Source organism: Gossypium hirsutum, chromosome D03 (assembly GCF_007990345.1).
Source record: "Gossypium hirsutum isolate 1008001.06 chromosome D03, Gossypium_hirsutum_v2.1, whole genome shotgun sequence".
Lineage (NCBI taxonomy): Eukaryota > Viridiplantae > Streptophyta > Magnoliopsida > Malvales > Malvaceae > Gossypium > Gossypium hirsutum.
In genome coordinates, this window is record NC_053439.1 from 51230256 (window position 1) to 51243004 (window position 12749).

Sequence of the window (12749 nt, forward strand, 5' to 3'; positions counted from 1 at the left end):
TATCTTGCAAAGTTTGCACGTAAATGTTCCCTAGTTTAGAGTTCTGAACATTTAGAGTAAAATTGTCCTAATTTAGCAATTTTACCCCTGTAAAATTTCCTTGGCATTTTCTACATCCGTTTGTCGGCTGATCCGTGTTATTTTCCCACCCTTTAAACAAGGTGTGGGTCTCACATTTCCCTATCTCCAAAATCTTGGACCATTGTACCCCCACCATCTTAACTCGCTCACATGGATTTTCATATCTCCCTTAATCACACTCTAAAAAGGCCCTTTTTCATATCCCCAAAACAATCCAAAATTAAATTTAAAAAAATCAAAAAGAATAAAAGATAAAATATTTTTAAATTGCTTGGTGAGAATGGTGATGTTCTTATTGAAGTGATGAGGTGGCAACAATGCAAGCGTTCTACTTTACTCCCCTGCAGCAGCAGCAACACGAGCCAATCTTTTATCTTCTTCATTGAAAACCCTACATTTTGATTTGATTTTCACCTTTTTTGGGTACATTTTGTCACTGAATCTAATCAAAGTTGTTCACTTATTTGTTTACATGCAAAACAAGTCTAAATTTTTAAGAATGAAGGAGTCGAAGAAAGATTCAGAGAAAGAAGTGTGGGATCCGATTCAAATCAGGAGTTCATCGGAGAACCCACTTGTTCATGGGTCATCGTCAAGACCCATTCCCAAGCTTATGGTGTGGTTAATCCTTTTCGTTTCGTTTATTTATGTTATTTACACTCTTAAGCTATTAGCCAGCTCGGCTGAAGATTCTTACGATGATATCCCTTTCACTTCATCGCTTCATCGGTCTCTATTAAATCCTAACCGAACGGCGGAGATGACAAAGGAGAAGGCGTCTCTTCACCCACATCGGGATGCTAGAGAAAAACAAGTGGGTTTATTACGAATGCCTAAAGCTCCGCCTAGATGGAGGCCGACGGAGATCCACGACGTCGTTTTTGGGATCGCGGCTTCTTCTAAGCTATGGCAAAAGAGGAAAGAGTACATCAAGATTTGGTACAAACCGGACCGAATGCGCGGTGTGGTTTGGCTGGACAATCGGGTGAAATACTCTGCCGAAGATAACCGGACCCTACCGCCGGTCCGGTTCTCCAGCGACACTTCGAAATTCCAGTATACGAACTCGCAGGGTCACCGGTCAGCGATTCGGATCTCGCGGATCGTGACGGAGACGTTGAGTATGAAGATGGATAACGTGAGGTGGTTCGTGATGGGTGACGATGACACCGTCTTCATCACCGAGAATCTCATTAGGGTTTTGAGGAAATACGACCACACTCAGTATTATTACATCGGAAGCTTATCGGAATCCCATATCCAGAACATATTTTTCTCTTACAGTATGGCTTACGGCGGCGGTGGGTTCGCCATTAGCTACCCTTTAGCCAAGGCCTTGTCGAAGATGCAAGACCGGTGTATTCAAAGGTACCCGGGATTGTACGGCTCCGATGATCGAATGCAAGCTTGTATGGCTGAACTCGGTGTCCCACTCACCAAGGAACTCGGTTTTCACCAGGTAGGTCACTCAGTCTTGTCACTTTTTTCCCATTGTTAAAGTGCATTCCTTTATGCTATGGGTTTTAATTAATTATCTAAATATTCACCTCTAATCATGATTTAGGGTAAGTTAATCGTGATTAAGTTAATGAACAGTGCTATCCCAGTTCCCGATGGTTTAAATTTCAGTTTCGGGAAATTTCAGGGGTAGATGATGACGAGGTGGGACCCACTGTTTTGTAGTGTTTAGACCTTGGTCTCTTGGTTTTTTTCCCAAGCGCTACTATAGCACGTGGGTCTTTTGGGTGGGAGAAACGTCTTGTATTGTGTTTACCTGGTGGAGCCTAGTGCATTTGAGGCAACGAATCCTCCCATGGTGTGATTGGACTTTTTGGGCTAATTATCGACATTAGTACTCCGTGGGGGCTAAACTGATCACTGCCCTTCATTGATGATGTTATCTGACTAATTTCTAGTTCGAGATGATATGTATTATGTATAAGGCTTGAACATCGAACCCACATTATCTAGGTGTATGCGTTTGTAGATGTTTGTTGTCATTGAAAAATCAATCTCTGATTATGTGTTTTTTGTTGGTTAATGGGTACCAGTACGACGTGTATGGGAACTTGTTCGGGCTACTTGCTGCACACCCTGTAACGCCTTTAGTATCGCTGCATCACCTCGATGTCGTCGAGCCTATTTACCCCAATGTGACCAGGGTTCAAGCTCTTAATCACCTTATGTTGCCTGCAAAGCTAGATTCAGCCGGGATCATGCAACAATCCATCTGCTACGACAAAACGAGAAGTTGGACCATATCGGTTTCGTGGGGTTTCACCATTCAAGTTTTTAGAGGAATCTTTTCTCCAAGGGAGATAGAAATGCCTTCGAGAACGTTCTTGAATTGGTATAAAAGAGCAGATTACACAGCGTATTCATTCAACACCCGCCCTGTTAGCCGAAACCCTTGCCAAAAGCCTTTCGTGTTTTACATGTCGAGCGTCGGAATGCATTCCAAACTGAACACAACCGTGAGCAAATATGATCGACACCGTGTTCCTCATCCTCCTTGCCGATGGAAAATGGCTGATCCTAACAATCTTCAAATGGTGATCGTCTACAGGAAACCTGACCCGAATCTATGGAATAGAGTAAGTTGCTTTTTATTCACAATTTGCATCAAAGATCAACTATAATCTCTTACTAACATCGAATTCGGGTTTTTTATTTGGCAGTCACCGAGAAGAAACTGTTGTAGGGTGATGAAAACAAAGGAGCCAAGAACAATGGAGGTGGATGTGGGTGTTTGTAAGGAAGGTGAATTTAGTGAAATATAGTGAATAAAGTTGGATTATTTTTAGGGATTAGCTTCTTCTTTTTTTGTTTATTTTTTTTATGCTCAAATCACTGTCTTTTACTATTCTTTTGTCTTAATTTATCTGTCCCAAATCTCCAATTCTTTTTGCAAGAGTTTTTGAGGTAGTCTCGTTTGGGAACCAAACAAGTATGTTGTATAGAAATTTGTATCCCATAAAAGTTACAACCTTTTTTTCATCATTATTTGACTCTGCGTTTTGTATTGCTATCATTTAAGGGTTTTTGTTTTTCGAGCTTGAGTAGCTCGACTATATCTTGAGTCGAGCTTGAGTAGCTCAACTATCGAACTTCAGATTTCGAATTGAGCTCAGCTCGGTTGAATATCACCCCCAAGCATGAGGAAGGAAAAAAGTGAGGCATGGTTTAAGTCAAAAGAAGGTGTCAACGGAAACCAACTACACCCCAACAAGGATGGAGTTTAGTGACCGGCAATCATATGCATACCTCAAAAGTCAAAAAAAAAAAACAACCCTAAATTTAATAAACAACGGTTTAAAATGAAGCATTGGATTGCATTGCAACTGAAAAGCCATGAGAAACTCGCTTTGTCATGCGGAAAATTCGGTGCTGCAAATCTACCCCATACCTATTTCCATCCATTCCTTGACATGTCGACCACACCTATCCAAGTTTAGCACATTGTGGGACTCGTGAGGATAACAACGGGTTGTAGCAGGTAGATTTTTGTCTATCTTGTCACACTTCCAAATAATGGGTAAACTACTATTAACATCATTAAATTATTATTAATAAATTTACCTTTTAGTCACTCAACTTCAAAAAGTTATAAAATAATTATTAAGTTATTTGTAAGTTTTTATTTAAATCATTAGACTATTAAAATTATTGTTGTATAGCCTTTTCTGTTCATACTCCTATACCAATCGAAAGTTTTACCAATTCAAAGTTTTTCTCCTCATTTCTCTTCTATAGTTCAGTTTTTTTAATGAAATAATTTTAGACGTCACAAATTTGTAAACTAAAACCCAAATAACTTCTCCAATTTCCGACACTAACTGTTAGATCGACTTGAATCTAAGGTATATTTTTCTACTCGTCGATGGGTACTGATTCACTGTACCGATTATCAAATCGTCACTTGAAGCTTGCTAGCTAGACTTTAAAAAAGAAAACTTAACATCCCAGTGATTTAAATGAAAATTTTCAAATAGTTCAATGATTATTTTGAATTTTTAAAAATTGAGTGACTAAAATATGAAATTACTAATAATTTAGTAACCTTATTTCAACTTTAAATAATTTTCACCTGACCTTCCAGTGGATTGAACTCACGAAAATTTTAAACATTATTCCTAACAATTTCTGGTTAAATATTCATATATTGATAAGGACGTATCTAATAAAAGAAAGGATCAAAATGAAAGCGTTTGAAAAGTTGGATGACGATTTGGAAATTTACCCTAAAAGAAATGAAGGGTCTAAAATTAAAGTCGACGTTGAAATTTTCTCCCAAAAGGTCGTTTGGTGCAGACCGGATGTGTCGCTTTCTGCTTCGTATTTTTCAGACCAAAATGTTTCAATTTCATATTTGAATTGTTATTATTATTAAATTAATTGGTCAAATTGGTTAAATCGAGAATTGATTGGAATATCAATTGGATATAAAGTTTGAATTGATCTTTGAGTGAATTGCTCGAAACTAGGACAAACATCATGTAGTTTTATAAATTTTTAATTAATTATTTAATTATTGTTTGGCCGGTGATTAAATTAGGAATTGATGATTTCATTGATTTAACCACTGGTCCGATTATTAAAACAAACTTATTTCTCCTTTTAATTATCATTTTTCAAAGGGACAATGTTAAAACAAAGCTATCACGTCATCAAGCTTTTATATTTTTCGAGTTCAATAACTAAAATGAATCCAGTTGTTAGGTTCAAATACTAAAGTAGATTAAAGAAAATACAGGTACCAAACTAGATTTAGTTGTCAAATTAGGGACCAAATGTTATATTATTCCTTTTACAAACCTAAAAAGTGTCGGTGCAATGTGTAAGCAGTGTTTCAGAGTTTCTTAATGACATCCAAAGAGCAAATGACACGAGTGAAGGCATAATCAATGTAAATTAGATATATATTTAAAAAAATTCGACCAAATAAATATCAAAATTATACGAAAATTTTAATATAATTTGTAATGTTGTATACACTAAAATTTGGTGTATTTGTATACACTAAAATTTAATTTTGGTTAAGTTTTCACATTTCATTATCTATATGGCACGATTTTACGTTAAGTAATGTGTAAATTGTTGACATATCATTTTATTAAATTAAAAAATAAATAAACTAATCAACAAATTGATTTTGGGGCACGATTTTACGATAAGTAATGTGTAAAGTTGAAAAAGCAACAAAATGATCATCACCATTCAAATGTGTACGACTCATGTAAGATTCATCTATTAAATGTGAAATTCAACTTGTGAATGATATTTAAGCATACACTGGATATTAATAGATAAAAAAGTAACGGAGTGAAGTCCAACATGTAGATAATTAAGGGGCAACAGTGACCTTAGACCCCCAAAAATGGCAAATATGTCTTTTAATTCTTTTAAAATTTATGGAATTACAATTTAATATAATGATAAAATTGCACTTTGACTCTAAAGAATTTATGGTTCATCTTTAGCCCCCCAGAGCTAGTTTTCTGACTTCACCCCTTAAGTGCCCCCAACAGATGGTTAAAATATACCATAAGTCTTTCTATTATTTGTAAATTTATAATTTAGTTCTTGTATTTTTATTATAGGAATTTAATCTCTCTATTTTTCAGATTTCAAAAGTCAGGTCCAACTGTTAATACAGTGAAAATTATTTTGTTAAATTTATATTCATTATAACATCACTTTTTTAGTTATATGACAACTACGTTAGTATTTTTTTTTTCAAAATGATACACCAACGAATTTAAAATAAAAAATAATGTTAACAATTGGACCTAAAATTTGAAATCTAAAAAGTAGAGAAACTAAGTTCTAGAAAATAAAAAAAAATATAAAGACTAAATTTCAAATTTGTGAAGAATATAAAAACCTATTACATATTTTAATGGCCAATGTACATATGCTCCAAGTACAACTTCCTTTCTCCCGTTACTTGCTTAAACTGTTTTGCTTCTTTTTTTTATTTCATTACTCATTATACTTTAAAAGGGGGATTTAAATTTAAATATTAAATATAATATTATTAAGAGGAACAATCACAAACCTTAAAAAGGTTAATTTCTTTTTATGGACTATAAAACAGATATAAAAATACCTTAATTGAAAAAAAATTTATTTTAAAACAAACTTGTATAAAATCCGAAGAAAAAACAACGAAACCGAACAAAAGAGAGCAAACTAACCCAAACCAACAGATTTTGATGCGATCCCCCTCGGTTAAGTGAGTCGAGTCGTCTTAGTTGCCCGATCGTCGACGAGAAAGTATCGTTCCAAACTTGTAAAAGACTTGTAGTTGAATAAATAATAGGGTAGTGGGTGTAATTAAGGCCGAAGTAGGTTAAATATGATTTGGATAAGTTGGGTTAACAAAGAAATAAAGATAGGTAATTTTAATAAGTAGATGGAATGGAATTCGAACTCAAGCGTCAAGAACGAACCAACAATATAGAGAGTGCGACCCGAGACTTATATGGCTTAAGGTGGATTGGTGAATGAAGAAAAGAACCTTGACCCGTTACCTAAAAAGGTAGGAACGAAAGGTATCAAAAGAGAATCAGATTGGCACCACTGACAAGCAAATAAGTCAAGTGAGACTCGAAAGAAATTTGGAGAGGAAGAAACCTCACAAAGAACTCAAAGTTCAATTAAGTTGATAAAAGTTTGATCAAAGATTTTTTTACAAAGTGAAAATAGCTAAGTATTTATAGCCATGACATAGGCTAGCCGAATAAACAAATTACATAGCTTAATGACTAAGTATTCGGTTTTAAATGAGCTGAAATGTTCTTGAATAAATCCATAAGCCTTCCTTGTCCATGTTCAGCTTTTGGGACGCCACATGTAACAGCGTAATTTTCAGTGGTGTCGGAAACAGTGATTCGAGATCACTAAATCCGACCAATGAGTTAAAATTTAATAAACTAATAATTATGGGTCAAGTGTGAATTTAGAAGAATTTTTGAATTTGTAACACCCCTTACCTGAGACCGTCACCGGAATCGAGTACGAGATGTTATCCAATCTAACTTACCAATTCGGAGCATAAAAATTTGCTTTTAAAATTAAATTCATTGTTCACAACAAAACTGTCCACCTGCGTGACTGTCACTAATTTACTTATAACTCAAGTTAAAAAACTCGAAATTTAAATCCGTAAATTTTCTCTGAAACTAGAATCATATTCCTACTTACCATAAAATTTTCAGAATTTTTGACTTAGAAAATTAGTACAGTTTATTCATTAAAGTATCCCCTGTTTCACAGCTCGACAGATCTGACCTCTTGGCACTAAAAATCAATTATCTCATTGTACAGAATTCATATAAGGTTACCGTTTATTTATTTTGAAAATAGACTCACTAAGGAATCTAGAAATATAAATTATGACCTATAATTATTTCTGTACAATTTATAATGATTTTCCAAAGTCAGAACAGGGGGCTTCAAAAACCATTCTGACCCTGTCTCACTAAAATTCAAATATCTCAAAATATAAAATTTCTTTGCCTACAGAGTTTCTTTCATATAAAAATAGACTTGATAAGCTTTAATTATATATATAATTTACTCCCTAATTCCACTTCTACTATTTATGGTGATTTTTCAGATTCATGTCACTGCTACTGTCAAAGAAACTGTTTCTTTGAATTAGTTACCATTTTAACATACATAACATATTTTTTAATAGCTACTTCAATAGCTAATATTAGCCATATCATTTGAACATGCTCAAAATGATTAAGACTCTATACATGCCATAGTTTAAACATTTTGAAAACACATAATACCGAGATGGTTATAATAGTGTGATACGAGCTCCGACGATCCCTAATTCGAACAAGCTCAAATCACTATAAAACAAAAGAAAAGAAGAAATGTGTAAGCTACTAATAGCTTAGTAAGTTACATGTAAATAATAGGTACTCATTTAATAATTAACACTTTTAACATATAACTAATCAAAATATTTTTTTAGCAATTTCAATCACTTACACATGCACAATCTTACCAATTCATTTGCATATACATTTTCACATTTAACCTTTATCACTTATGCTCATTCTTTTTAAATGTACCTGCATACACACTTCATTTCATATTCACTTTAACTCATTATTAATCACGTTGAACACTTGGAATATACACGGATATGTAGAGAATTAGCACATAAGTGCCACACTGAAATGTAGCCGAAGCTACCACTGAAATGTAGCCGAAGCTACCACTGATCAATAACACTGGAAATGTCCACGGGCCTGCTCACATAAGCTGTCAGGTGTCCGCAACACATGCTAGATCACCTAGCACCCGGGACTCACTGTAACACTGTAACACTGGTCTCTAGTGACATGTCACTTGTATCCACTTCTATTCCTAAGTTCAACCGGGAATTTACACTTAACACTTTATTTTCAACACTTTAAGACTTGAATAATTCATGAACAAATTTCCTTCCACATTCAATATTGATTCACATATCAAATAAAATTCACAATTTATAAAAATATATTACTATTATTTACACATAACTTACCTCGGATGCAAAACGACTATTTTTATAATTTAGTCGATAACTTTCTCTTTTCCCCGATCACTTCCGCTATTTGTTCTTTCTTGATCTATATTAACACAATTTAATACATTTTATCAACATTTCATTCAAATACAATTCATACACAACATTTTGGCAAATTTACATTTTTTCCCATAACTTTTCAAAAATTCCACTTTTGTCCTTAAGCTCGTAAAAATAAATTTCACTAAATTCCTAAATTTCAAACTTCACTAAATCATATTTCATGCTCATAACAGCCCTCAATTTCACAAAATCACAACTTTATGCACACTTTACCATCTTTCACAATTTAGCCCTTTTTCAACATTTTCATTGAAATTCGTCTAGTAAAACTTGAAATTAACACTTCAAACATTCATTATCTAACATCACTAATCAATTTACAATTATATCATGAATGAGTCAATTTTTAAACTTTAATTTCATTTAAATTAAATAGTAGAAACATGAAATTCAAGCATCAATAAGCATAAAAATACGAAAATAATTAAAAACGGGGCAAGAAATCACTTACAATTGAGCTTAGGAAGATCAAGAACCCTAGCTATGGTGACATGAATTTTTTTGGCAGCAAACGTCTGATTTTGAAGAAGATGGACACTTATTTTCACTTTATTTTGTCTTTTACTCAATTTGGACAAAAATGCCATTGACCCATTACTTAGATATATTTCTAGAATTACCCTTTTGTGTCCATAACACTAATTTATGGTCTAATTGCCACATAAACACTTCCAATTTCATGCAATAATTCAATTAAGTCATTTAATTCACTAATTAGACACACTTTGCATTTTTTTCAATTTAGTCCTAAAAATTCAATTAGACACTAAATCATTAAAATTTCATATCCATATTTTCACACAATATTTCAATCAATCAGTAACTAATAAAAATTTATAAAATTAAAATATTTCACTTTAGATTTTTGGTTACGAAACCACTATTCCGGTTAGACCCTATTTCGGATTATCACAGAATTAGTGAATTTTGTGATTTATTGAATTTTGTTATTTAAAAAGAATTTAATAGGTAAATTGGGCCTAAAATGAGGTATCGAGACCTCGAGTTCATAAACCAAGCCATAAATATTTTTATAAATATTTATGGAGTGTCATTGAGTTAGTATAAAAGTTTCGTTAGAAAATTTTAATGTTTGGATAGTCAATTAATTAAAAAAGACTAAATTGAAAATAGTGCAAATTTTGTTAAATTGTGATTAAATAGCTTAAATGACTAATAAGGAGGGATTTAAAAGACAATTAGGCCCAAATTATATGGTCTGGACGGTTGGGCAATAAAAATTAGCAAGAAAGTAAGAAGAAACAAGGGAAAAATTGGAAATTTTACAAATTAAATATATAAAACAAAGATAAAAGTGAAAAATATAGAGATCTCTTCATAATTTATCAGAAAAAATGCCATAGGAGGTCTGAAACAAGCTAGTTTCTCATATTTTTATACCTTGTGAGTTCAATTCTTGCTTTTTCCTTGAATTTTTTATGTTTTGTGACTTTTACAACTAGGTCCAACTATTGAATTCATTAGTTTTTGATTCCATGGGTGATTTTTTAAGTTACCATGAATAATTTATAGAATTTTATGATGAATTATTATAAATTTTAAGTTTTAATTTCATTATATTATGATCTTATTAAGTGGTTTTAGTAGAAAATGATTTTTAGGACCTAATTGTGAAAAAGTTAGGAATTGGGGTTTTGTACTGAAATTATGAATATCAAAGGCTGTTTTATAGCCTAAAATGGTTGGATAAGGTGTTAATTGAGAAAAATTATATCAATTGAAGGGTTAATTGAGTAGGGACCAAATTCTAAAAATTGTTAATTTGGAGGGTAAAAGTGTAATTTCGAAAATTGAAAGGCATAAATTGTGAAGTAAATTAGTATTGAATTAGATGCTAATAAATGGAAAAATTTATATTATAGATCAGGAATTCGAAGATAAACGCGGAAAAGAGAAAATATCGAACTAGTTTCTAAACTTTTACAACTTCTACGAATTGGCCCAGGTAAGTTCATATGGCTGAACTTTTATGATTAATTGTTAATGTGGGAATGATATAATGTATCAATTTGTATATTGTTGTTAAATTATGATTATGGTAAAAATGAGAATAAGATGAGATTGTTAGTTCAAATTAAGGGATACGCAGGATTGAGTACATACGTTCGGTAACCAGTGATGAATTGACGAATAAGTTCATGGTGGATCCATGACAAAGTGTGAAATGTAGGTATGGTATTTCAGTGAAGAAAACCATACTGAATTGTGAAAAGTAGGGATGGTGTTTCAGTGAAGAAAACCATACTAAGTTGTGAAAAGTAGGTATGGTGTTTCAGTGAAGAAAACCATACTGAGTTATAACAATGTGAAATATTCAAGCAAATCGTGGCACCGGGCAAACGATGTACTCAAATTCGTAAGACGATCCTTAATTTGACAGGTATTTGTAAGTGCAATTGAAGCTAAATGTCGGAATTGAAGTTGACATCTGATATTGAGCTCGATTGGATAGATTCATTGTTTTAGATTGTGGTTGGCAGGAAATGTTGAATTTTTATTTTTTTATTAATGTTGTTAGTGAAATTTTGGTAAGATTTTATTATGAGCCTATGAACTTACTAAGCTTTCTACAAGCTTACTTGTGTGTGTTTATTATTTCTTGTAGATTGATATATATATGTTCGGAGGATCGGATCTACATCAACGATCACACTATCCAGATTTACTCCGGTAAATTTTGTTAAACAACTTTTTGATCTATATGGCATGTATAGGGAATTGAAGTAAAAAGTAATAGAATGAATGACTAAGTAGGCAAGGTAAATCTGAATGTGATGGTTGTGTTAGACATTGAAATATACATGTTTTTAGCTTGAAATGGTTGATTGGTTGAACTTTATTAGTATTTAAATCAAGTAGTTGAAATACTAAAATTGGTTTTGAATTGAAATTTGCAGGGAAGGTTAGATAATTATAAAGGGGTTATATTGAATTTTTTTTTAAAAATAAAATAAAATAGAATTGCAATGGAACAGTTTTTGGACAACAGCATTGATGTAACTTTGAAAAATCACCAAAAATTAGTGTAATTTGAATTAGAAGATGAGTGAGATATGAAATTAAAGCTGAATGAGCCTACTTTCACATGAAAGAAATAGAGTAAGCAAAATAGTTATATATTTTTAGATATTTTAATTTTAGTGAGATAGGGTAAGAATGGTTTTTGAAGTCCTCTGTTCTGAGTTTAGAAATTCATTAAAAATTGTACAGAAGGAATTATGAGTTATAATTTATATTTCTAGATTCCTTAATGAGTCTATATTAAGTATAAATAAGTGGAAGCACCATATGAAGCCCGTAAAATGAGATAATTGAATTTTAGTGACGAGAGGTCAGAATAGTCGATCAGTGAAACAGGGGAGACGTTAACTAATAAATTGTACTAATTGGATAAACCAAAAATTTTGAAAAATTTATGGTAAAAATATATATGAGTCTAGTTTCAGGGAAAATTTAAGGATCTAAATTTCTAGTTTTTTAGCTTTAGTTATAATTAATTTAGTAACTACTGTGCAGGTGGACAACCTTATTATGAACAATGAAATAACTTTTAAAAGTAAATTTTTATGCCCCGAACTTTTAAGTTAAGTCAAGTAACGCCTCATGCTCGACTCCGGCAACGGTATCGGGTAAGGGGTGTTACACCACAAGTCAGCTTAATGATGAAGGAATTCAGCTCAATGAATTTGGAAGCATTGAGAGCTGATTGGGCATGTCTAGGTTTGGCCATGAGCTTAAATGAGCTCAATTAAGTTGCCGTGTTCAGCCGAATGTTGAGGGCATTAATTGGGCAGTTTGAATATTCATTAGAAGTGTGAACACCAAGTTGAAGAGCCATTTGAATGTGAATGCTTAGAATCGAATGGACTTCATGGTGAATGAGGAATTCCAGCAAGTGTGAAAACCTTCAAAGCTGCCTTGGGAAGATGTTCCACCAACTTGGAAATTTGATGGCAGCTACTCCTTGGCCGAATAGGTGCTTGGAGAAGCCAAA

General features: G+C 32.9%; 1 protein-coding gene across 1 annotated transcript; it reads left to right on the top strand.

Moving 5' to 3' along the window:
- The first annotated feature begins 257 nt into the window (after positions 1 to 257).
- On the top strand, positions 258 to 3081 carry LOC107927143 (uncharacterized). The gene is made up of 3 exons (XM_016858146.2): positions 258 to 1540; positions 2133 to 2675; positions 2760 to 3081. Exons 1-3 carry the CDS (start codon positions 554 to 556, stop codon positions 2859 to 2861), a joined length of 1632 nt encoding a protein of 543 aa, XP_016713635.1. The 5' UTR covers positions 258 to 553; the 3' UTR covers positions 2862 to 3081.
- The last annotated feature ends 9668 nt before the right edge of the window (positions 3082 to 12749 follow it).

What these genes read in the sequence shown, in the direction of transcription:
- LOC107927143 (XM_016858146.2), top strand. Translation starts at nt 554, where the DNA reads ATGCAAAACAAGTCTAAATTTTTAAGAATGAAGGAGTCGAAGAAAGAT. An exon ending in AGGAACTCGGTTTTCACCAG is followed by an intron (nt 1,541 to 2,132) that starts GTAGGTCACTCA and finishes AATGGGTACCAG; the next exon opens with TACGACGTGTATGGGAACTT. An exon ending in ACCCGAATCTATGGAATAGA is followed by an intron (nt 2,676 to 2,759) that starts GTAAGTTGCTTT and finishes TTTATTTGGCAG; the next exon opens with TCACCGAGAAGAAACTGTTG.